The sequence below is a fragment of the Helianthus annuus genome, chromosome 6 (genome assembly GCF_002127325.2).
Source record: "Helianthus annuus cultivar XRQ/B chromosome 6, HanXRQr2.0-SUNRISE, whole genome shotgun sequence".
NCBI classification, from domain to species: domain Eukaryota; kingdom Viridiplantae; phylum Streptophyta; class Magnoliopsida; order Asterales; family Asteraceae; genus Helianthus; species Helianthus annuus.
In genome coordinates, this window is record NC_035438.2 from 26,903,856 (window position 1) to 26,931,111 (window position 27,256).

Below are 27,256 nucleotides of genomic sequence, written 5' to 3' on the forward strand. Positions count from 1 at the left end.
ACAGAAATGGTGATCCCAACTGCTAGAACAAGTGCACGTGATCCTGAAGAAAATGCTACAATCCTGGCTCAGGATTTGGATACTATTGAGGAAATCAGGGATCTGGCTAGAATAAGGATGGCAAGCTACCAGCAAAGAATGGCTGGTGCTTACAACAAAAATGTTAGGATAAGGAAGTTCCAAGTCGGAGATATGGTGTTGAGAAAAACATTCCAAAACACTATCAATCCTGCTGATGGGAAATTAGCACCAAAATGGGAAGGCCCCTACTTGATTGAAGCTGAAGCAGGAAAGGGGGCATACAGACTGCTAACTATGGAAGGAAACTTATTACCAAGAGCCTGGAATGCTGTTCACTTAAAGAGATACTTTATGTGAACATGATCCTGCAAGCATGCGATCCTTACATTGAAGTATCCTCAAAGAATCCCGGTGATGTCAGTAATCCTTACTCTGGTAATATCCTTATCTTAAAACTGTTACATTTCCTTACTTTTTACCAAAGGATAAGGATCCTGTATCCTTCATCCTCTTCTCACGAACCATTTGAGTTATGATAAGTTCAGGTATCTTCAGCATATCGTCAAAGATCTTCAAAAGCACCGCAGATCCTTGGGTCCAACCCCAGTTATCCTTGGGATTATCCCCAGTTTCCGCCAGCAGCGCACAATGATCCTGATATAGTTCACGTCTTTGGGACCAGTACCCACTTCCGGGGCTGACAACCTCATCGTACTGGCTATACCCAGGATCCTACGTATAATGGTAGACGTACCATACATCCGTTCCTAAGGTTTCTAACGTTGTCACGTTAGCTAAGGTTTTGACATTTTCATGTCACTAAGTTTGGATAGCCGCCAGTAAGGGCCATACTCTAGTTTACATACGATCCTTTGGGCTTGTCCCCAGTTATCCTTTGGGCTTGTCCCCAGTGATCCTCCGGGATCATCCTCAGTTATCCTTTGGGCTTGTCCCCAGTTATCCTTTGGGCTTGTCCCCAGTGATCCTCCGGGATCATCCTCAGTTATCCTTTGGGCTTGTCCCCAGTGATCCTCCGGGGTCATCCTCAGTTATCCTTTGGGCATGTCCCCAGCTACTAATTTATCTTTTACATTGGCTTAGTCCCAAGATATGTTCCATTTTTCAGGTTTTCGAAGATTAAACAATTAAGGATCCTTAATCCTTATTATCCATTAAAGTCTTACTTATGGTTGTCCCGATTAAAGGTTAGGATCCTAACTTGGATCCTCAGGTATGATCCTTAACTATTTTTTAATTTCATTATTCATTTGAGTAACCCTTAGACCTTGACAACTGAACCTATGATCCTTAAAATAAACTACCTTGAAAATTTTCTATTATAGGATATTTGATCCAGGATCATATCCTAAATTTCTTGAACATGGTTTGCTCAACTCTCGTTACTCTAACAAATATGTTTCTAAAACAAACTGGAAAATAAGAAGATAATTAAAGGATAACAACACCATATAAGCCAGAAAAATGAAGGTTATATTACTAACAAAAGGATCTTTAACCCTTCAAAAGTTGTCAAAATTGCCAACCCACGTTTCTACCAGCAAAACGTGGCCCGTCCACATGGGTTGGCAAAGGGTGTCCATTGTCTATGCGGTCTTAGCAGGTACAGGAAAGTAAAAGCGGCAGGATCACAAAGGCTTCATCCCCCAAACAGAGGATCCCTCCACCTTTCGTAATCCTACCTATTGTTCGAAGGATCCAGGATCCTTTACCCTAAAAACTATTGTTCAAAGATTACAGACCAGAAATTGTTCACAAACCATCAACAACCGCAAAAAAACCACTACCAATCCTAAAAAATTGGGCTCCGGCCTAGTCTCGAAATATCCATCATCGCCCAATCCAGCAGCTCACACCTTTGCTGCTCCATCACCACCAGCTTCTCCATCCTGATCCTTCTCAACATCACCACCTTCCAGCATGGGGATCTCCTCAGCCTCATCCTCATCCTCCAGCTCCGCCAATCTTGCCTTCCAACCCTCCACGTCCCATGAGCTCTTGTCAAAGGCAGGATCCTGAGCCTCCGCAGCCATTTGTAGTTGTATCTTGTACATAGCAGTTGCGGCAGAGACCTTGGCATCCTGGATAATCTCCTGCTTCTCGCCATCCATGTCAATTAGCCTTTGAGCAGCCTCATCCTTTGTAGCCCGGAGCTCCTTCTCAAGGTCGGCTATCTTGAGATCCTTTAAAACGCCCATTTGTTGGAGGTCGGCGATTTGGCTCTCCTGATCCTCGACGTGGCCAAGGTAGGTCTCAATCTCAGCAAGTTTCTGCAAAAGAGAAAAAAGGTAACTTCAGGATCAGGTGATCCTCAAAAAAGCAGGATATACAAGCAGGATATTCAAGAAGGATAACCAACAGGGGCAACGATCCTTACCTCATTGACATAGTCAAGAAACTGTTGGCGGATCAGGGGAAATCCTTGAAGATCCTCAGGAGCCTTCCTCTTTTTCCCCTTACCTCTAACAGGTGCTTTAGGAGCTGAAGCAGAGGGACTGGCAACAGAAGCCTTCTTTCGTGAAGACTTGACGTTGGCAAGTTCATCAATCCCGAACTTGGAGGCAGACTTGGCAGATTTGGCAGACTTCCCAACACCTACACAATCAAAACAAGATAAGTTCCCTTACTAATTAAACAATCTAGCATATAACTTACTTTTTACAAGGATACTTACTTGACATAGTGGCAGATGCGGAGGATACTTCCTGTGAATCTTGGACGGAGACTTGGAAACTTCTGACCTCAGGATTAAGCTTTTTAAAAGCTAAGACTCTTTCTCTTGCAGCAGGGTTTAACTTAAGATAAGCAATGGATATAGCTGCACAAAAAAAAAAAAAAAGACGTTAGTGATCCTCATCGTATGAGACAAGTCTGACAGTGATCCTTCCAGGATCCTCTACCCTACCATGAGTGGCCCATTCCTTGGGCAGATCCTTCCCGTCTGGGATGGTATCCCTTCTAACAAAGAAAAAGCGACGCTTCCAGTTTGTGTCATTCTTAGTAACCTTGAAGACAGGGTGATCCTCCCCAGCTTTCCGTTTTAGCAGATATCGGCAAGAACCAAACGTGGTAAGATCATAAAGTGCAGCCAACTCTGCCATCCCCAAATCAATTCCTTTCTGCTCGATGATCCTCTCGAAGGTATACAGGACCCTCCAGATCATCGGCATGGCTTGGATATAGGAGATGCCGGTTAAGGAAAAGAAAGATTGGGTGAAGGTTGGAAAAGGATACGAGTACCCTATGGCAAACGGAGTAGCAGGAAAAGCCACCCAGACGTCTGAAACAAAGTCGCTCAAAGCGGTAGGTGTGAAGGATTTGAAAACTGCGTTCGCCGGAAAGCAATGACGAATTCTGTCTACGTGAGCGTCAGTAAAGCAACACCTCTCCGTAGGAGAATCCTTGATGATCCCTTGGCTTTTTAGGGGACTACTCTTCTTGGAATCCTTGTGTGGAGAATTCCGGAGCAACATGCTTGTGACGGAACAAAAACAGAATAAAAGCAGAAAACAGAGCAAGAGAAGAAAGAAAGAAAAGAGAGAAGAGGAGAATACCTGATCAATCTTCGGTAGCGATTATAAAGGGAAGATATCTCGAATTTAAATGCAGAGTGATCCTAACCCTATCTCCTATTTATAATCATGATTTGCAGGGATTGTCACATCTATGACGTAAGGGTTGCAACGGCTAGTTCGATATTAACGGCTAGTTATCCGAGTAGTCCGTTGAAGATAAAGATCAGAGCAAAATATAATTCGTTTATTTACAATAAACTCCTTATATTTTGGGGGCAATTGTTAGGGCTGGATTTTTATCATACGTGATCCTTATACGTGATCCTAACCAGTGATCCTTGTTTCTTTGGCAGACAGTGATCCTCAGCAGGACTTCAGGATCAGGATCATGGACCATTGAAAGGATCCTCATGCTAATAGTTACCTTCGTGTAATACAACATTATTTTGCAGGAACATCTAGCAGGATACGCTCTTAGCATCATAATCAAGGGACGCGTCTTCACAATTATGGCATGAGCTTAATCGGAGATAGACGTTGCAAAGGATATGGAAACTTAGCTTAATTTAAGGGCGGCAATTTAGGCTAGATTGTCTTTTATTTCTAAAGGGGTAATGAGCTGATTATTAGTCCTTTTACCTAAAATAGGTCACCTACACTTGTATATAAATCACTCTTCCTCATTCGGAAGAAACACACGACATACAACACAACTCTCACACGCTTAGACACTCGAAACTATAGTGATCCTTGTACTCAGCTCATTATCATCCAAAGTTGTAACTATTTTTCTTATATTGAAGTTTGGTGATCGGTAGTTGCCATCACCCGAGGTTTTTTATGCCGGAGATCATACATTGATCAAGGGCTTTTTCCTCGTATAAATCATTGTGTCTTTGCATATTTCACATTGAAGTGATCCTTTACTTTTTCTACAAACCAAGCATCATACCCCATTTACATAAAGTTTGGTTGCATTATCCTTGTGTGATTTTTGACAAAAACAGTATGTAAACTGGAGTATGGCCCTTACTGGCGACTATCCAATCTTAGTGACATGAAAATGCCAAAACCTTAGCTAACGTGAAAACGTTAGAAACCTTAGGAACGGATGTATGGTACGTCTACCATTATACGTAGGATCCTAGGTATAGCCAGTACGATGAGGTTGTCAGCCCCGAAAGTGGGTACTGGTCCCAAAGACATGAACTATACCAGGATCATCGTGCGCTACAGGCGAAACTGGGGACAAGCCCAAACTGGGGACAAGCCCAAAACTTTGGAGGGTTGGCCAACCACTTTGATCTTCTGTAAAATGATAACAAGTCTGCAAAAGCTTAAACTTTGTGAAAATAGATGTTAACTGATTAACATCTTTAACTTATGATAAGTAATAAGTATAAAATGAATGAAAATGAAAATGAAAGTAATGTGTTACCAAATGTAGAATCATATATCCTTTGAGGATCCTGGATCAGAATACCGGTATCGCTGAGGATCCCTGATCCTTCTTACTTAAAGTATTTTTTTGAAATGAACAACATTCCGAGCTCTTGGTAGGAGATCACCATCCATTGTTAACGAATGATATGCCCCCTTTCCTGATTCAGCTTCAATTAGATAGGGGTCTTCCCACTTTGGTTCTAGCTTGTCATCAGAAGAATTTGTAGTATTCTGGAATGCTTCTCTTAGCACAAAATCACCAACTTGAAATCTTCTAATCCTGTAATTCTTGTTGTATGCTCCAGCCATAACTGGCCATTTCCTTTTTTCTGACTTTGAGCAAAAGCTTCTTCTTAGGATGCAGATGTTATGTTGGTTGGTGTAGAATATTACTGTGTCTTTGACAAGCATCACATTTCTTTGTGTATTCCACAGCATACATCTTCATGGTAGGCCAATAGTATCCTGTTCTAAGGATCCTTGAGAATAGTGCTCTGCCCCCAGTGTGGTTTCCACAGTCTCCTTGAATTTGAAAGCTTTAGGATTTTGTCTTGTAGGGATCTCTCCATGTTGTATATATCTTAGGATTGGAAGGATCTAGGATCCTGAATTCGACTGTGCAGGATCACCAGGTATGATTGCAGAATCCTCCACTATCTCCATGGCTATGTGTTCCTCAATTGCAGTCGTTAAAACATGGATGATGAGTATTTTAACATCCTCTGGAATCTTCAGTGATGATCCAAGATTAGCTAGAACATCAGCTTCTGCATTCTCTTCCCTGGGTACCTGTGATAGACTGAAAAAAGCAAAAGAATCTGCCAGTTTCCTGATCATTTCTAAGTATTTGATTAGCTTTTCACATTTGACAGTGTAAGAACCGTTATAATGATTAGTAATTAATAGAGAATCTACATATACTTGAAGATACCTGGTCCTCATATTGTTAGCTAATTGCAAACCTGCTATAAAGGCCTCATACTCTGCCTCATTATTAGTGGTTTGGAATTTACATGCAATGGATTGGGGTATAATGTCCCCTTGTGGCGATTTTAGTAGTGTGCTTTGTCCGGTTCCTTTAACATTTGAAGCTCCATCCATGAAGGGTGTCCAAGGATCCTTGGTCTTCTCAAGTTGTTGAACTTCTAATTCAGCTTCCCTTTGTAGATCACTACTGAAATCAGCCACAAAGTCAGCTAAAGCTTCGGACTTGATGACAGTCCTAGGTTCATACTTAATGTCATATGCATTAAGCTTGACTATCCACTTTGCCATTCTACCTGCTATTTCAGTTTTCCTGAGAACATACCTGGCCTCAGCATCAAGTAGAATTTTACTTACATAGTATACCGGATGTTGAGAACCTTCATGATCCTTAACTAGGATCACACTTACTACTTTAGCTGAAATAGCTAAGTATAAGGATAACGATTCTCCATTTTCTGGTTTCATCAGGGCTGGTGCTGAGGATAGATGATCCTTAAGAACGTTAAGTGCAGCTTCATGCCTATCAGTCCACTCAAACTTGTCTTTGAGCAATTTGTCTACCTCTTCTTGGATTCCTTTCAATTGCAAACTTTCTCCTTTTTTGGTGGATTGGTTTGGATGACCTGTCAATGCCAAGTTTATGAGTGATAATATCCTTAGATATACCTGTCATATCTTCATGTTTCCAAGCGAAGGTAGATTTTCTTCTTTCCAAGAAGGATACTAAATCCTGCTAAATACTGTCTAGGATCCAGATCCTATAAAATTTTGGATTCAGGATCCTCTGAGTTCAACATAACATCCTTGACGTCTTGCTCTCTTGCCTCCATGATGTCTTGCTCCTTGGAGGCTGGCTTCTTTGAAGAAGTGTAATAGCCTCCTGCTGATCACTTTCTATCTTCACCATATCTCATAGAGTTGGGACCTTGACACGTTGATGATATGTTGAGAGGGATTGCCTTCATATCGTGTATCCATGGCCTGCCAAAGATAATGTTACAGCAAGATAAGCAATCAATAACATAAAAATTTTTTTTTTTTAACATAATTTACTCCCTCTATGTAGATAGGAAGTTTGGTGTCCCCCAATGTAATCTTTGTCTCTCCAAGGATAGATGATCTTTGGACAATATCGGATTCAAGGATGTCCATTCTATCGAGGACATCCAACTGGATTATGTTCACTGAGCTTTTCCCATCAATGAGAATCCTGCGAACAAAACGGTTAGATATAAATAATGTAATAACTACACCGTCGTGATGAGGATCCTGAATGTCCGCACAGTTATCCTCATCATATGATATCACTTTCTTCTGGGTAAGGATGGAGGTCCGAACAGGTTTGCCCCCATTCTCCATCTTTGTTTCCTTTGCACGTCTCTTAGCTGCTGAGAACCTCCGGAGATGAAATGGATGATTCAAGCATCGGATGGTGGAGGAGGAGCTTTTTCAGGAATTTTCTCAGGATACTTAATCCTTGACCTTTTCCTTCCAAGCAATTCCTTCAAGTATCCTTTGCTCTAAAGATAACCTATCTCCTTCCTAAATGCTATGTACTCATCTATGAGATGACCAGAATACCCATGGTAAGCACACCATTTCGATTCGTCTTCGGTGGTAGACTGTTTGTCATTCTTCCTTGTCCACCTAACCTTGTCACCTAAACTCTGGAAGGAGGAACCTTGAGCCTGCGAGGATCCTTGAGCCTGAGAGGATCCTTGAGCCTGAGAGGATCCTTGAACCTGCGAGGATCCTTGAACCTGAGAGGATCCTTGAACCTGCGAGGATCCTTGAACCTGCGAGGATCCTTGAACCTGAGAGGATCCTTGAACCTGCGAGGATCCTTGAATCTGAGACATTGCCGATGATCCAGAACGTATTCCTGTTGATCCACCCTGGTATTGGACATGTGGAGCTGCAAAGTTCTGGGAAGTTATGACCGGAGTGTCGAAATTCAGCGACCACGGCATCAAAGGGGAGTGATCCTCTGCTGATTTTATCAATTTCGCGAAGGATCCTGCCATTAGTTTTGACCTGCCGCATGTGATCCTTCATCTGCACAATCAAAGCATAAAAATCGCTGTTAGTAAGTGTAGAGGAAGAAACAACAGTTGGTTTTGTGAAAACGGAGGTTGTCTTTTTCGGAGAATTTCTCAGCATTTTTCTGGAATGCAATGGGGAGATGATGCAAAGGCGGAATGCCCTGTGAAAAAGTGACCGCCGACATAGAGCTTGGAGTGTTCTTAGCTGGAGAAGCCATGTGTTTGAAGGTAATGAACCGAAATAAATGAAATGAACAAAATTTCTCAGAATTGAAGCACCAATGGCCCCACGGTGGGCGCCAAACTGTTTTGGTCAAAAATCACACAAGGATAATGCAACCAAACTCTAAGTAAATGGGGAATGATGCTTGGTTTGTCGAAAAAGTAAAGGATCACTTCAGTATGAAATATGCAAAGACACAATGATTTATACGAGGAAAAAGCCCTTGATCAATGTATGGTCTCCGGCATAAAAAACCTCGGGTGATGGCAACTACCGATCACCAACTTCAATATATCAAAATATGGTTACAACTTCGGATGATAATGAGCTGAGTACAAGGATCACTATCGTAATGTGTGTCTAAGCGTGTGAGAATTGTGTTGTGTGTCTTCCGAATGGGGAAGAGTGTTATATATACAAGTGTGAGTGACCTATTTTAGGTAAATAGACTAAAAATCAGCTCATTACCCCTTTAGAAATAAAAGTAAATCTAGCCTAAATTATCGCCCTTAAATCAGCTGAGTTTCCATATCCTCTACAACGTCTATTTCTGGTAATACGTGTGCGAGATTAGCGTGACAGGTTCCTTGTTTACGTTGCAAAGACCAGATCCCACTTGTAATTCCTGCAAGATAACATTAAATCCAAAGAGAACAATCGTTAGTATGAGGATCCTTAGGATGATCCGTGATCCTGATCCTGATCCTGAAGCTCCTCTGAGGATCACTATCTGTCAAGGAAACAAGGATCACTTGTTAGGATAACATGTAAGGATCATAGGTCATAAAAATCTAGCCCTAACAGTAGGGATCTTGATGCATTGGTGATATGTTGATGGTACGGCCTTCATATCGTGGATCCATGGTCTTCCTAGGATGATGATATAGCAGGATAGAGAATCCATCACACAGAAACGTTGCATCTTGTTGACTCCTTCGACATATACGGGCAGCTTTATCTCTCCCACTGTGTTCCTAGCTTCTCCACTGAAACCAACGAGCACAGTGGACTTCGAAGTGATATCCATCGGAGACACATTCATTCTCTTCAGAGTCTCCAGTTGTATTATGTTGACGGAGCTGCCATTATCAACCAGTATCTTGCGTACAAAATGGTTAGCCACATATAACGTTATTACCAGAGCATCATGGTGAGGATCGTGGACAGTATCCCTGTCATCTGCATCAAAAGTGATCACTTTGTCAGTTGTGAGGGTAGTCATCCTGACAGGTTTGTCTCCCCTTTCGGCCTTAGCTTCCTTTGCATGTCTCTTTGCTGCTGAATACGAAGTTCCACAAATGTCGGATCCTCCTGAAATGAAGTTGATTATCTTGGCATCGGCGGGAGGTGATGCCGCTCGCTCAGGATCCTTCTCAGTATCCTGAGCCTTATTCTTCTTTCTTCCTAAGAGATCTTTCAAATATCCCTTGCTTAGAAGATAGCTTATTTCTTTCCTCAGAGCGATGCAATCTTCGGTCATATGTCCAAAATCTTCGTGGAAAGCACACCATTTCGATTTGTCTTTCCAATCTGCTTTTTGTTGATTTTTTCTAGGCCATCTTGCCTTGTCTCCCAAACCCTGCATAGCATACATTAGTTCAGGTATATTAACAGAAAAACAATATTCAGATAATTCAGGATATTCTTCAGGATCCTCGTCTTCAACAGCATTTACTCTCTTGTTATCATTTCTGCCATATGGCTTAGAGCGATATGGCTTATATGAGGATTCTGATTTCCTGTTAGTCGACTCGTATGTTGAGGATGCATTCATCCTTTCTTGCATCTTTCTGTCATCCTCCAACCGAATATATCTTAGAGCCCTGTTCCGGGCTTCATCCAGGTTCCTGCATGGGTTCATTACAAGGTCTTGATAAAATTGAGAATCCTTTTGCAGCCCCATCTTGAAAGCTTGCACAGCTGTTGCAACATCAAGATGGGGAATGTCTAGTGATTCCTGGCTGAACTTGTTCACATAATCCCTAAGGGATTCCTGAGGCCCTTGTGTTATCCTGTAGAGATCACTTGTTAGTTTTTCAAAGCTTCTACTACAAGAAAATTGACTATTAAATAAATTTACTAAGTGAGCAAAAGATGTAATCGAATGTGGAGGAACATTCAAGAGCCATTTCAAAGCCGATCCTGTCAAGGTTGAACCAAAACCCTTGCACAAGCACGCTTCCTTGAGCTCTGGAGGGATAAGGTTGATCTCCATCCTTTCCCTATACTGGGCAATATGCTCCTCAGGATCCGTGGTTCCGTCGTAAAGCTTCATGTTCGGAGTCTGAAATCTTTTTGGGATTTCAGCATCACATATAGGATGCACGAATCGAGATATCCTGTGGCTATCCTGCGATACTTCAGGAATTGGCTGCACCACCCCAGGTACACTGGATATCATATCTTTTAATTTCTGAAGCTCCCTGGATAATTCCGACGTTACAGTTGTATCCTGCAAAGATCCAACACTGTTAGTGGTAATAGCATTATTATTATTTGATACGTTACCCGTTAGAGGATTTTTCCCATATCCTGAAGCATATCCTGAGCTCCTCATGGTTGATATCCTGACCGAGGAGGGTATTTCAGGAGTATGATTCTGAGGAAGGCTGGGCACAATATTCCCCCTGTTATCCTCAGTATACACAGCTGAACTAAAGTTCAACGCTCTGGGAAGTAATGGAGTGACATTATCCTCAGCAGATCTGCTCGAGCCAGACTTCAGGAGTTGTATTTCCCTTAAAAGCATTTGGTTCGTTTCCTGTTGCTGCCTCATTTGTTCCTGCACACTTCCAAACAAGGTTAGAATTTCATCGTTAGAAGCTAAAACAGGAGCAGATCCCTGGACACTCCGAGTAGGGATAACGTCTTGAGATTGTGTAGAGGCTGGCATCCTTGGAGGAGGTGGTGGAAGCACCGAACCAACTGTTGCAGAAGTTGTAGCAGACACAGTAGAAGAGCTCATGTTTGATCTTGGGGCCATTATAAACAATGTGGCAAAAAGTTTTGAAAACAGAAAACCGATTAACGATTTCACAAAGATTTTTAGTAAAGAGAGCACCACTTGCCCCACGGTGGGCGCCAAATTGTTTTGGTCAAAAATTACCGAAGCAATTAAGTGATCAAATTAGTTAAGTGAGGTAGTGTGCTAAAAAATGTGTTGAAAATATGCTGGTTATGTTCTTTGGGAAAACAGTGTTCAGGATACGGCTCAGGATATTGAGCTGTATCTACGATCAAACAACGAGCAACAAAGTAAAGTAAATGACACGAGATGTACGAGGAAAGCCCTTGATCAATCTAGATCGCCGGCATAAAACCTCGGGAGCTGACAATCGCAGCTGCCTTGTTCTTCTTATTGCTTTTATACTTCAGGATACAGTGCAGGATATAGATCAGATCGCTAAGTGTTACAATGAATTTGTATGAAAGTGAAAGTTGCGAGAGAGCAAGTGTTAGAGTGTAGAGAGTGTGATTGTGATGTCCTAGTTGATCTGATATACCCACCTATTTATAGTAACGAATTACAAACAATAATCCCTACAAATATGGGCTACTCCGAATATTCCATTATGAACGTTATGGACCGAGTAATACGGCTTCAACATCTTCCCTTGAACGACTTGGACCGAGTCTTCCGTGGAATAGGTCTTGTTAACGTTGCTAGCTTTTAACCCACGTGCCTGCACATAATCCATTAGTAATCCCGAGGATACCATTCAGGATGTTACCAATATCCTGAACTAGCATCCCGGATGTAAACAGATACAACATAAACAAGATATATATCAAGATATTTTCCAGGATATGGGATCAGAATTTCACCCATAACAGTAATATATATTTTGCACCCAAAAGTGTAAAAACGGAAAGAGTGTCATATATACTCACGGTTTGCGTAGCGATTCCACAAAGTGAGTTGGATGAGTTTCTTGAGTTTGGAACAACGAAGTTACCCTAAAAGGAAACAAAGGTGCGTGAGTTGCGGTTTTGTTAGCGAATTAGATTCGAAATTTGACGTATAATTTATATATATTTTTTGGATGAATATAAAGTAAGGAACCATGAAAATGGTCATTCAAGGACGCAGGATGACAAAACATCCATTAAACCTCATTATATGATTCAACAAAGCACAAAGTCATCAACAACGTAGTTGATGACTCGGTTGGTCAGAATAAAGTAAGAAAAATACAACTAACTAAGTTGCTAAGTAGCCAAGTAATAACAACTCGCGCGTGTCATACCCAACATGGAAAATGTTGAAGGCGAGGCGGGGTTATCTTACTTTGATTCTTGGAAGCTACTTAGGTATTCTTGCCACTAAAACAAGTGAGGTAGGTGGAATCATGTTTGGAAAGCCAAGGCTTCCATTGTTCACACCTTCACCAAAACACAAGTCTTTCAACATTGAAGGTTGAAAGAGCTTGGATGGTTCCAACACTTTGAAGTCACTTGGGACTTTTTAGGGCATCATTTTATAAAGGTTTTGAGCCTCTAATCTTCTGGAAATCAATCATACACAAGCCCCATAACCATGAGTTTGATTGAGGACAAGGTTAGTACAAGATTCCATAAGATGAACAACGAAATGAGACAAGTTTGTAAAAGTTTTTTATAAATCAGAATTCAAATCTAACTTTGGAGCCTTATACAAGTGATGTACCACCGTGTTACACCTTGGTGAACCTTGGGTAACATCCTTGAAAGTCATCCAAGTAGATTGATGCAAGAAAATAAGAAGAAAAAGTAGAAAAAGTGAGTTAGAACTCACTTTGAACACAAGATAGTATTCTGCCTAAAACAAAATTTTCTTGCACTTTGAGAGAGTCTTGAAAGTTTTTAGAGAGTTTGTAAAGTGTGGAGGAGTTGTGGAAGTGATGTATATATAATTGGGGATTAGGGTTTGGGTTAAAAGAAAGTTGGAATGTGATTTGAGGAAAAGGGAGGTGAAAAATGGTGAAATTCGTGTTTTCTTAAACAATCTGTCCGCCCAGTACCGTAGGCTACGGCTGGCAGGTCGTAGGCTACGGTTTGGTTTGTTTTTCTTTCTTTTTTTTTGCCATCTTAACGGATATATAAGTGCGTGAATATCAAGAATGTATATGAGTATTATTCCGAATATAATTAAACATCAAGTATAATTCGGTTTCGTATATAAAGCACGTATTCAAGATTGACTAAGTATCTTATATTTATGCATAAACAAGTGTGAATAAAAATGTATTTCCATTATGATCAAAGTCTCGGATTAAAAGATTGGAAAAAATGAAATACGAATTAAGACACGATTACAAGTTTCTAAAAAAAGAAATACGATTACAACTTCCTAAATAAGGAAAGTACAGAAATGCGAAGCATTACAGTCTCCCAACTTTAGGGAATTTCGTCCCGAAATTTATTCAAGAGGAAAACTTGGCAAATAGATGTGGATACTTGGTCTTCATATCACTCTCGAGTTCCCAAGTAAATTCAGCGCCACGTTTTCCTTCCCATCGAATTTTGACTATGGGAATTCGACTGCGCCTAAGTTGCTTGGTTCCTCGGTCCATGATTTCGACCGGTTTCTCGACAAAGTGTAAGGACTCATTGATTTGTAAATCGTCGAGCTGAACTTGAAGTCCTTCTTCAGCTAAGCATTTCTTGAGGTTGGACACATGAAACGTTGGATGAACGTTGTTGAGCTCTTGAGGTAAATACAGTCGATGCGCCACCTTGCCAATCCTTTTGAGAATCTTGAAAGGACCTGCGATGTGACAACCGGTGATTTACGACTCCTAATTACGTGATTAACTGGTGATTAACGCGATAATAAATAGTGTTTACAACACAAATTAACTTAATTAGGCCTTTGGAGTGCCTAGGAACGTTTATCCGACTTTACAGTACGCGTATGAAGATTCGCGTGGAATCTGCGGAACATCAAATGACAACGAACTGATACCGTACATAATATTGACAACGCCGACAAATATTAAATTTTTACGATAGAGTAAATTACAAGTTTTGTCCTTTATGTTTACATCAAATTACGGGTGCTGTCCATTTGGCCAAAAGTTTACAGGCGGTGTCCTTAACCTTTCAAAATGTTGCACGTTTTGTCCTTTAGGCCAAACCTGGTTAAAAATCTCAGTTAAAAACTGTCATATGCAATGCACATGAGGGCAAAATGGTAATTTTCCTCTAAACCCTTTCTATTCAACCATTTATAACCCTCACCAACCCCTTAAATTTATTCATACACGATCAGATTCAAGTGATTGAAAAATTATTATCATTCATCAAACTTACATAACCACCATCACAATTCTTGTAATACTCACTAGTTGATCAGCACATATTTTAGTAACCACAAAAGGCCACATCCCATTTGCTAATCTACCGTCGTTTTCAAAAAATTGGGTGGGAGACATGATTGAAACTTTGATAAAGAAAAACCAAGTAGAATCCAGAGGTTTCTGACTTCTATTGACCGTTCCGTTCAGCTCATTTGTGAGTCACAATGTGGGAAATATAACTCAATAAAAGACATTCCTCCAGGAAAATCGTCGAATAAATAGTCGAATTGAATGAATTCAGAACTCAGTTTACCAAATTGAAAAAAGGAGAGAACTACACAGCATATGCAGTAAACACAAATCAAGAATACTCTAAAGAAATTGAAGATAATCACACTGGACATTCACCACCAAACAACCCCCTTCATCTTCTCTATCTCTATCACAAGCTCAGATCTGTAATGGATAAATGGTGGCGGTTGGGGTTTCATCGGATTCAAGACGGTGGCGGGTTTTGATGTTGGTTCGATGTGATCTGAACAAGGGACGGTGGTGGGTTTGGATCTGAAACGGTGGTGGTTATGATGGTGAATGTGGTGGACGGTGGTGGGTGGGTGTTTGGTTAGGGTTGGGGTATCATTGGTGGGAGTTTCTACAGAGCTATAAAGAGAAAGGTAAAGGTAAGAGAAAAGAGTTTTTAAATAAAAGGGTTAAAAGACAATTATACCTTCATGTGCTTTGCACATGATTTGATTTAACAGAAATAATTAACTGAGTTTGGCCTAAAGGTTAAAACATGCAAGATTTTAAAACATAAAGTACAAAACTTGCAAAGTTTTGCGCTAAAGGACAGCGCCTGCAAAATGGTGTAAACATGAAGGACAAAACTTGTAATTTACTCTTTACGATATATTCTAACTTCGTAATTAAATTTTAGCAATCGTAGTTGAAACCGGCTCGAAAAACGGATTAAGACGGCAACGATGTAATTTTTTGCGATTATTACCGTTATCAACGCACGAACGCGACTACGACGGATACCGACATTATTTTTACACGTTTTTAACTCTGAAATATTATTTTACTAGGCTACGGTGATTTTGGTTTTAAAAATGTGTCTCGTAGGAATTACGGGCCACTTACACATGAGATGGGCTTGTGGGCCCTAGGCCCAAGCCCAAAACTCACAAGCCTACACCTGTACATAATATATTAGATCTTTTCCTTAAAAAATCTTATCAAGATCCTATAAGATCTCTACAAAATCTCTACAAGAGATTTTTGTCTCAAAAGTTGAAACCACAAAATCTATAAAGATCCATGCCTATCTATATACTGCAGACACTCACATGAAGCCTCACCTTCTCTGCACAAGATTTCACACATATAACACCATGCGTCTCTTTCCCCTCGATCTACTTGCAGACACAAAGAAAAAGAAACCAAATACACTCATAACACTCAACCTCCCCCTCTGGTTGCCGACGATGGCGGCGGAGGAAGACACGCCGTCGCTCACGGCGGCGGCGGTGGTGAGTCAGAACGCCAGCGACAGCCCCCCCCCCCCCCCTTTCCCCCGTCTCCTCGGAACCCGACAGCCACCATACCCACAACAATAACCAACATCCCTTGTTCTTGCTAACCGACGCCGGTTAACCGGCTGGCCACACTCACGCACACACCATCTTCTTTCTCTCGTCTCTTGTTCCTCAAAACACGGGACCGGCAACGGAATAAAGGGTGGCGCCGCCACTCACGGCGGCGACCGTGGAGGAATTTAACGGCAATCGAGGGTCAGAAAGTGTTCCCGGTGATGGAGGTGGTTTGAGTGTCGACGCGGGGATGACGATGACGATTGGCGGTGATGGTGAAGATCAGAACACAGTGGCCGACGGCGGCAGTTTCCGACGAGTTTCACGATGCTGATGATGATGACAGTGGAGGTGAGTATGTTTGGTTCAAGTTCAGCTTAAATTTCGTGCTCAGATTCTAATTACTTTCGAGTTTTGGTTCGGGATTTAGTTTTTGATTTGGTTTTTCAAGCGGGTTTCGAGCCAGATGGGTAAGATTGTGTCGGGTTTCTCGGGTTCTACTCGGGTCAACAGAAGTCAGCAGCGGTTCGCGTGACGTCTCGGGTTCCGTGTCAGATCTAAGTATGGTTCGGGTTCGGTTCGACGAGTCAACTCAGCTCAGATAGGGTTCGGTTCGGTCGACTCGGTCAAACCGGGTCAACTCGGTCAACCGAGCCAACTCAGTCAACACAGCGAGTCAACTCAGCCGGTCAACTCAGTTGACCCGGTCAACTCAGCTTATCTATTCAATGTTTCAACACGAAGAAGTGGTAAAGTTTAACGACGAAGTTACTTTGAATTTATTAGTTCCTAATTAATACGTGACAAACGAGCTTTAGCCGATCAAAATTGATTTATAAGTTGCGTTTCAATATATTTAACGAAATTTTATATATTATGATTGGAAAATTGATATACGATGGTTGATTATTGTGCTTTGAAAATTATAACGACAACTTGCGTTGTCGGGGCCGTCCAAAAACAGAGGAAACTTTGCCCGTTTTCGATAAAATCCGAAAACAAATGTGTTTTATTGAAAATGACAACTAATGACATCAATCGACTTTTATGACAATCAATATAAATGCATATATTTCTTCGACGACACTTTATAACGTACAAGAAACAACGATAACACGGATTCTTTTTATAAAAATAAATATGGTTTATATATTCATTTCGAATATACAACAACACGAATCCTTTATATAAAATAAATAAAGTATACATATTTGTTTCAACATCAAATAACCCGACTTCTTCTTATGAATATAAATATAGTTTATATATTTATTCCAAACGACAACACTTTAAGGTGCTGTTTGTTTTTTCAGAGGTAAAACGTCTGCAGTCTGCGGACCACATCTGCAGACATCTGCAGCTGAAGAGGTGGACCAAACCTCTGCAGTCTGCAAGAAGAAGACTGTTTGTTTTTTAACTTCTGCAAGCTGCTGAAATAAACTGAAATATAAATAAACTGATTTTATTTAACTCAAAAGAGTTTTTTAACATTCAAGCTTGGATAGTCCAACATGAGTTCGTCTTATATAAATTATCTTTTAGCGAATCTATCTCAAGTAGCCCATGAAGAATGTGTTTACGTCTCAATTATCTTCTAGAAATTTTAATTATTGTGAAAATAAATGTGTTTATTTTGAATTGCGTTCAAAGGCCTTAACTAAAACAAACTCAGATTATGATATATGAAATAATGCATTTTCAATTATGGTACAGCACATCCATGGGGCCATCTCATTCGATATTCTTTCTAGTTCGGTGATATACTCTGATTCATTTTTGAAAAAAAAAAAAAAAAAAAAGAAACATGGCTATATGAACCACAAAAGGTCAAATTTGGTATTTTAGTATAGTTTACATATGGTTCATCTGAACACAAAAAGTCAAAACACCCAACAATATCAACTGATATAGAACCAATAATCTGAGCATGAAACCATCCAATATGCTAGCCAGTGAAGTGATGCTCTTATTGTTCAACTTGGTTAAATGTCTTTAGAACTTAGACGCACCACCAATCTGGCTCTAGACATCACGTGGAAGAAACAACGGATTCGGCCTCAGCTCCACTTTCAGAAAGTGATCTCCTTGTCCACCTCTTTAACATGCTTAGAGCTACCTTTGGTTGATCCATAGGAACCATATGCCCAACATCATGAACCTGTTACATATGCTAATGTCAAACGTTGACTTCCATAAGTCAAAAGCCAGTACTTCCTAAAACATATTTCTCACAAATTACTTTACACTTTTAACAAACTTTTTTAAAAGTTAACAAACTTTTTTAAAAGTTAACAGTGCTTTTTAACATTGTAATGGAGATATCATAATCTGCAATTACGCTTATACGAGTTCTTACCAAAACTGAGTGGGCCATGGGTTTTGAACAAGCCAGCTTCAGAACCATCAACTTCAAAAGGAACATCAGGAGCTGCACCAAACTATTTCTAACCACTCCATTCCATTGCATAAACCCGTCTTGAATTACCTAAACTAAAAAATATGTTCAAATAGGTTGTCCTCACACTGCTTTCTAATGTCCTAGTGCTGCAAAACATTACAAGCAAATTATCTTAAAATATGTTCAAATATTTTTTTTACTAGAATGGAATATGATATCAGATTTCTATACATTATCAAATGTGACTACAAATGCGAATAAAACATGAATTTTTTCAACACAAATAGCACCATAGAGTTAACATTTCATACCAAAATCCACAAAATTAAAGACTGCAGAACATCATAAAGTTTCATCTTTCACAACCAAAATCAAGAAAAAAAACAACAAAATAACAATTATAAACTAAACTAAACAAAAATCAGAATTAAACTAACAACAAACAATAAAAAGAACAATTTTTTGAAAAAAAAACTTAAAACATACCAGTGTCGGCTGGAAAAGGTTGGCCGGCTGGAGATGGGTGTCGATTGGTGAAGGTTGACCGGCTGAGATAGGTGTCGATTGGAGAAGGTTGAACTGCTGGAGATGGGTGTCGATTGGAGAAGGTTGAAAGGCTGGAGATGGGTGTCGATTGGAGAAGTTTGAACGACTTGAGATGGGTGGAGGGGCGCCGGAGGAGGTGAGGTGTCGATGGTGGAGGGGCGGCGGAGGTGCGGCGGAGGTGGAGGGGGTGGCGGAGGAGGTGAGCTGTGGCTGGAGAAGTGAGATGGTGTTTGGGTTTTGAGGTTTGAAGATCTGGGGATGTTTTGAAAGAGAGGGGTTTTGAAGAGGTTTGAAGATGTTGGTCCAGATCTGCGCGAGGAAGACCTTTGGAAGAGGTTTTTTAGTGAAAACTCTTCTAAAAAACAAACACGCTGCAGACCTAAAGGTCTGCGCGTGGTCTGCGTGGTACAGACATAAGAGGTCAGGAAGCACTTCTTGCTAAAAACAAACACCCCCTAAGACTTTCGAAAGCAACGATTCGGAAACTATTTACACCAAATAAATATAGTTATTATATTTGTTCTAAATTTTGAAATCTCGACATTTCTTTTATAAAAATAAATATGATTTATATATTTATTTTAAATATCAAACATGAATTCGTTTTACAAAATGGAATATTGTTACATATTTATTTCCGATAACAAATAAAACGAATCCTTTCATGAATAAATATAGTTATATATAAAATTTTTCAAATCATTTGAGAACTAAGTCTTCCAAGACTCACTAATTTCCGACAATAAACCAACTTAACAAGTATAACTTAATTGTTTTTATTAAGTTAACAACATATCAACGAATCGTTCGGTTAACGATTCGGTAGAGCTCGGTGACACGTAGTTTAGTTACTGCTTTTATTTAGAAACTTATAAGATATTCCGTGCTAGGAATATTGTAGAATGCATGATAGCGAGTCACGTCTTGGAAACGACATCACGAAGTCGTGTTTAGCTAGCTTTGCACATGGAAATCCAGGTGAGTTCGTAACCCCACCTTTTTACGGTTTTACATTTTTCTAAATGTTTTCGGGGTGGAAAGACATGCACTTTTTGCAAAGCATACGAGGTTTTCAATAAACATGAATTACATATTTCTAAACCATTTTATAAGCAAGTTTTAACTGACACAAATGGTTTATGAAAAGATTATGCTTTATACCGATTTTTTAAACAAGCGTATTTTTCGAAATGTGCATACACACGAATTCTAGTTTCCTAAACTACGGGAAAACACGAAGTACAAAGAGGTACATTAAACTAAGGATGACACAATAGATCATGTCACGAATAGGGTAACATAAGCACCATTAATCAGTTACATACCAAGACCGCGGGACAAAAGGTTAGATCTAATGGGTTTCAGGCAGCCACACTCTTGGTCACTCTAGTACCAAGTAGTGCTTTTGTGTCTCTAGTCGTGAATCGACAGTCGTGGATTCGACAGCTAAAAATGCCTATGGTTTGGATGCTTCCTATGTCGTTACATATGTTAGTGGCATCGCGAACCATTAGCGATCTCGTATTCCTTACATTACAGAACTCAGTTTCAATACGTCTTTACAAATTACATACCATGTTCTATATAAATTCAAAGCATAGGATTATGCAAGCATGTTGTCAATGTCGGGGTGGACATTGACGGTTATACAAGTTTTACAAACACAAGAGTTTACAAAAGCAAGGTTTTTGCAAACATAATGCGTTACAAATACAAAGTTTCCATATAACTTGACAAGAAAATGATTTTTGAATTCGTTTTCTCAACATTATTTCAAAAACCGGTTATTGAAAAGATTTATTTCAAATCTTTTACAAACAAAATATGAACTCGCTCAACTATATGTTGATTTTTCGCATGTTTCTTTCTCAGGTTACTTTCTCAATTTATGGCACGGTTGGAATAGGAGAACCATCGGAGACTCGAGTACTTAGTGGGCGTTCCTTTTCTAGAAGTCTTAGCTTATTTGCTTCCGCTGTGCAATGAAGATACCAGTCCAGTCACGCCAATGCTCTGATAATTTCGGGGTGTGACATACGAAGCGAGGAGCGAGCTTTCCTTTCTTACCAAAACGAACAACTCATTTCCAATGGGATACCTTGAGCAGTACGTGATTGCCAACATTGAATTCCAAGGGTTTGCGTCTTTTGTCAGCGTAACTCTTTTGTCGACTTCAAGCCTTGAGTAGGCAGTCGCGGATCTGTAAAATCTTGTCTGTCGTCTCTTGTATAAGCTCGGGACCGGTGATTTGTGCATCACCGATCTCGTGCCAACAAATAGGTGAACGACACTTACAACCATACAAAGCTTCGAATGGAGTCATTTGAATACTAGCGTGATAACTGTTATTGTACGAGAATTCTACCAACGGTAAGTGTATATCTCAATTGCCACCAAAATCGATTACGCACGAGCAAAGCATATCTTCAAGAGTTTGGATAGTACGCTCGGTTTAACCATCTGATTGAGGATGAAAAGCCGTACTAATATTGAGTTGAGTACCAAGGGCGGTTTGAAACGTCTGCAAGAGGCGAGAGGTGAAACGACCATCTCGGTCAGAAATGATGTCGATGGGAATACCATAGCTGCAAATGATCTCGTTGGTGTAGATACGAGCCAATTTCTTGACTCGATAATCTTTGCGAATGGGGAGGAAGTGGCCAGATTTGGTTAGACGATCAATGATCACCAAATGCTATCATGACCGGACGAGGTTTGAGGGAGTTTGGTGATGAAATCCATGGCTATACTCTCCTATTTCCACACGGGAATTTCTGGTTGTTCGATTAGGCAAGAGGGACGTTGATGTTCGTCTTTCACCTTAGAACACGTGAGACATTTGGAAAACGAAGGTTGCGATGTCTTTCTTCATATCGGCCCACCAATAAGATACGAAGATCTTGGTATATCTTGTCGGCACCGGGATGAATAGAATATCGATATTTTGTGTGGTCACTGATGTTGTCGCGGTTTAGAATCCAAATACAATCGAGGTAGTAGAGGATTCCATTGGATTTGGATACAAGCTAGCTTTCGGCACCGCACTTCATCTCGTCGTACAAGTTATCCCCATTGGTGGATGAGTATTGTGCCTCACGAATACGATCTTGAAGGTCGTTTAGGACTTGGGAGCAACGAATACTCTTCACATGAGTTTTTTACTAAGGGCATCGGCCACGACATTCGCTTTACCGGGGTGGTAGCGAATCTCACAATCATAGTCGTTGAGCAACTCTACCCATTGTCTTTAACGCATGATGATTTCCTTTTGGTTAAAGATATGTTGTTGGCTCTTATGGTCGGTGAAGACCACACACTTGGTACCGTAAAGGTAGTGTCGCCAAATCTCTAATGCAAAAACAAGCGCACCAAGTTCAAGGTCGTGGGTAGTGTAGTTCTTCTCATGTATTTTGAGTTGTCTCGAAACGTAGGCGATAACCTTGTCTTGTTGCATAAGAACACAACCGAGGCCTTGATTAGACGCATCGCAATACACTACGAAATCGTTGTTACAATCGAGAAGAGCGAGGAGAGGAGCATTGCAAAGCAAGTCCTTGAGCGTTCGAAAAGACTCATCTTGCTCGGAACCCCAAACAAAAGGTTTATCTTTCTGAGTCAACGAAGTGAGTGGAACGACGATCTTCGAAAAGTTGGAGATGAAACGTCAGTAGTAACCGACCAGTCCAAGGAATGAAAGAATTTTGGATGGAGTTTTTGTTTTAGGACCAAAGTGTCATTTAATCCTAGTAACGAGGAGTGCCACCTGTTATATCTATAATTCTTCTTACGCTACTTAGACAAAACACATTGTTCGCATTGTTTTGATAATAATCCATTTTCTCCTATTACACAACTTATCCATTTTGCCGTTTTACAAGATCTACAAATACTTTATGATATTTTCAGTTTCACTCATTATGTGAGTATTGTGAATACAACTTGAAGAACAAAAGATAGGTCTCAAGGAAAACAAGAGATGTATGCAACCAAATTTTAGCACCCGAAAACAGACCAGAGCTACGAATTTGCATGTATACGACATTGGATTGATTGACATACGACATTGGATTGATTGACAGGTTTGACTAAAAAGAAGATCAAAATTTCCTTAAAAACTCGATCAAGTGCTTATTGATCTCATTAGGCTTCTCTTGGTTAATAAAGTGCCCTACACCTTCCATCACCACAACATCCTCCAACAATGGAACATCGTTTTGAAACGCGCCATTGTGTATGTACTCTTTCATGCCCGGCATGTAGTATACCAAATCCTGGTCCCCGATGATAAATTTTGTTGGCACGGTCACTTTTGCGCAACTCCATGGTGCACTTAGCTCCCAGTTCCTGTATAATTACAACAAAAAAAAAGTAAATCTAATGAAATATATTTTCTCACATAAACTGAACGGATTTTGCATCCGTATAGTATACATATAGCTACTTACAAACGAATGGCTCGATAGTAGTTAACTCCACCAGAAATGCCAGCCTTCTCGAGTTTGCTAGCAAAGTATTCAACATCTTCTTCAGATAGCCAAGATGGCAAGGAAACGATAGCATCATCAGGGGAATGTTGAAATCCTTTCCCTTTAGGGAAATAAAGTGGTCCAGATTCACGGAATGTCAAGAATTTTTTCACAACTGTTTTAGCATCCATTCTAGCTAATTCAGCTTCAATGTCTCCAGGTTCCTACACATATATGTAAAAAGTAATCAACAAAAACCTAGAGAAAGAAGAAGAGATTTGATTGGAGATTTTTTTAATTCTAGATTGTTTAGCAAGATGATAAGTGACTCTAGAAGGTTTTTAGAAGTGTTTTGGTTTCTCGAAGTCGCAACCGAGGATAGGGAACTTTAAAAAAAATATGATACCAGATATTCACATGGCAAGCTAACTTCCCGAGTACACTGACATGTCAAAACTCTAAAAATTGAGCAAGCTTCTTCTACTAGTTCTAGTTCTGGAGCCAAGCCAGGAAAAGAAGTAAACTCATTCCTTTTCATTTGACTACCAGACTTTAATTGAGTATGCTCCTTTGACTAACAGACTCCCTAGAAACCAAAATAAGTTCAGAAAACTTCCTAGAAATATTTATAATTTTTCTAGACCATGAGGAAATTAAAAAAAAATTATATGACAATTATCCACTTTGGTGTATTAATGATGAGTTGATCTAGGAGTTGGCTAAACCTTACTTGGACCAGTTGGACAAGGGAAGACATAGTAGAAAAGGCTCAAACTTCAAACGGGCATAACTTGGGCTAGGAATGGAATTACGAGACCCATAACCAATGGATGTAAAGGTCTCGATGAGGATCACTTGGCAAACAACCATAGGCAATTTGACCCAACTGCCAGGCCCAAATTTCATTATTAGGATTTTAATTTCATGAACCAAAAATTTTCCCCAAATTTATCAACCTTCGATCTTTTCTTTATTTAGTCTTAATGCTTTAGTCACTGATCAGCTTAATTTACGTCTTAATTTATAGTATTAATTTCAATAGTTTTAAGTGAATTTGTAATATCGAAAATTTAATAAAACTGTCTTAATTTATGATCTTAATTTCAATAATTTTAAGTGAATTTGTAATATCGAAAATTTAATAAAACTGTGAAATTTACAATTCCTTATTAAGTGGCACCTTATGTCATGTTAAAAACATTAGTTTTTAATCAAATTCCTTCGAGATCATTTTTTTTGTTTTGTGCTTTCGCTCTACGCCCTATATAATATTTAATATTTACCTGAAATCTAACTACGTAGTGATCCTCCCCGCATGCGGCACGCAACATCTGGACCATGTCACCCATTGGGTCCCAAGGAATAAATGGCACACTTAGGTTCACTAACGCTTTGACTCTGTCTGGCCTAAACATGCACAAGTGCCAAGCAACAAACGCACCCCAATCATGACCTACAACAAACACCTTTTCACCTTCACTTGTGATAGCATCAAGAAGCCCAATTAAATCACCCACCACATGGTAAATGGTGAACTTGGTGTAATCGTCGACTGGTGCACCTGTTGTGTCACCGTAGCCACGAAGGTCTGGTGCCACAGCTCGGTAACCATGATCAGCCAAATAGACGATCTGGTGGCGCCAGGAGTACCATATCTCAGGGAAACCGTGGAGGAACAAGACTAACTGACCTTGACCCTTTTCGGCTATGTGGATGTTGAGCCCATTGACACTTATGGTCTTGTGCTCTATACCCTCCATATTGTTGAGTATGAACCATGAGCCACTTTGGATCAGGCTATATATATAAGTACAATTAAGAATATGCGGACGTCAACCAAAGAACAAATATGTAACTTCAAAAAACGCTGCCGGCAGCTTTGGAATCAAGGCGGCATTACATCCAAATGATTCCTTTATAACTTTTACTTAATAAGAAAATAAGCATGTAGCATATTATATGCTCGCTATATATTATTCAATAATTCTGATGAAATAAAGTGCAGTATTTAGACTGTGGGGTGTGGGGCTTGGGTTGGGGCGTGGGTTGGGGGAAAACGCCCAAGCCACCACCCCTTGGGGCTTGGGTTGGGGCGTGGCCCTTGGGTCTTGGGTTTGAAGCCGGGCGTGGGGCAGGCTTGGGTTTGATGTGGCGGCCTCCTATTCGCCTTGGGTTTTAAATTTTATATATATATATATAGGGAGGGGCTCATGCGAGAACCACCCTTATTGTGAGAACCTTGAGAACCAATGTGAACACAACCTAAAATAGCTAAAAAACCTAAAAAAACCTAACCCCCCCCCCCCAAAGCTAAAAGCTAAATGCTAAAAACAAAAACCCCCAAAAAACCTAAAAAAAACCTAACCCCCCCCTCAAAAAAACCTAAACTCCCCTCCCCCACCCCCCAAAAAACATCCAAATGATTCCTTTATAACTTTTACTTAATAAGAAAATAAGCATGTAGCATATTATATGCTCGCTATATATTATTCAATAATTCTGATGAAATAAAGTGCAGTATTTAGACTGTGGGGTGTGGGGCTTGGGTTGGGGCGTGGGTTGGGGGAAAACGCCCAAGCCACCACCCCTTGGGGCTTGGGTTGGGGCGTGGCCCTTGGGTCTTGGGTTTGAAGCCGGGCGTGGGGCAGGCTTGGGTTTGATGTGGCGGCCTCCTATTCGCCTTGGGTTTTAAATTTTATATATATATATATAGGGAGGGGCTCATGCGAGAACCACCCTTATTGTGAGAACCTTGAGAACCAATGTGAACACAACCTAAAATAGCTAAAAAACCTAAAAAAACCTAACCCCCCCCCCCAAAGCTAAAAGCTAAATGCTAAAAACAAAAACCCCCAAAAAACCTAACCCCCCCCCTCAAAAAAACCTAAACTCCCCTCCCCCACCCCCCAAAAACCTAACCCCCCCCCACCCCCCAAGCTAAAATACTAAAAACTAAACCCCCAAAAAACCTAAAAAAAATCTAAAAAAATAAAAAAAAATCTAAAAAAATTTTTTTTTAATATTTTTTATGCTCAAATCGCTACTTTTAGTGGTCAAAAAAAAAAATTTTTTTTTAAATTTTTTTTTTTTGACTTCGAAAAGTAGCGAATTTTATATAAAAAATATTAAAAAAAATTTGTGTGATTTTTAGCTATTTTTAGGCATTTTTGATGTGTTCACATTGGTTCTTGCGGTTCTCACAATAAGAGGTGGTTCTCGCATGATCTTCTCCCTATATATATATATATATATATATATAGTGAAAGGTTAAAATGAGAAGAAATTTTTTGTAAGAAGAAAAAAGAATAAGTTTCAATCAATAAGAATGTTTCATTTTACTTCATTTAATATTTGCATTTAATTTTAATGTAAGGGTATTTTTGTAAACTTACATAGATCATTAATATCTAGTTTTCCTTTTTAATAGCTAAACATTAAATTTGTAACTTATTTTCAAAATATATATATCTATTCAAAAATTAAAAAAAAATATTTTAGAGTGTAGGACAAATTATTAGGTGTGTAGGATAAATTACGAGTTGTGTAGGATAAATTTAAGTATGTGGCGGATAATTTTCGAAATGTGTAGGATAACTTTTCTAGGTGTGTAGGCAATGAAAATTAGTGTAGAGAATAATAGTCTTTATGAGTAATTAATTAGTTAAAGATTGTAATAAATGAGTTGAAAAAAATAACTACTTAATATTTTACTGAAGGGGTAAGGTCC

At 39.8% G+C, this 27,256-nt stretch overlaps 1 protein-coding gene and 1 long non-coding RNA gene across 2 annotated transcripts; both read right to left on the reverse strand.

The window, feature by feature from the left end:
• Nucleotides 1-17,932: 17,932 nt before the first annotated feature.
• LOC110865065 lies at nucleotides 17,933-19,370 on the reverse strand. Its single transcript, XR_002550340.2, has 3 exons — nucleotides 19,004-19,370; nucleotides 18,476-18,663; nucleotides 17,933-18,277 (listed from the first exon to the last, which is right to left on the reverse strand). It is a non-coding gene; the product is annotated as an uncharacterized LOC110865065 (long non-coding RNA).
• Nucleotides 19,371-22,898: 3,528 nt separating this feature from the next.
• On the reverse strand, nucleotides 22,899-25,304 carry LOC110865067 (epoxide hydrolase A). Its single transcript, XM_022114268.2, has 3 exons — nucleotides 24,813-25,304; nucleotides 23,509-23,753; nucleotides 22,899-23,407 (listed from the first exon to the last, which is right to left on the reverse strand). The coding sequence occupies exons 1-3, from the start codon at nucleotides 25,287-25,289 to the stop codon at nucleotides 23,161-23,163; spliced, it is 969 nt and encodes a 322-aa protein (XP_021969960.1). The 5' UTR covers nucleotides 25,290-25,304; the 3' UTR covers nucleotides 22,899-23,160.
• Nucleotides 25,305-27,256: the final 1,952 nt, after the last annotated feature.

Bases quoted from the DNA above. Each gene is read 5' to 3' on its own strand.
- LOC110865067 (XM_022114268.2), bottom strand. From the start codon at position 25,289: ATGGAGGGTATAGAGCACAAGACCATAAGTGTCAATGGGCTCAACATC. The intron at 23,754-24,812 runs GTAAATATTAAA...ATATATGTGTAG, and splicing joins ACTACGTAGTTAGATTTCAG to GAACCTGGAGACATTGAAGC. The intron at 23,408-23,508 runs GTAAGTAGCTAT...GTAATTATACAG, and splicing joins TACTATCGAGCCATTCGTTT to GAACTGGGAGCTAAGTGCAC.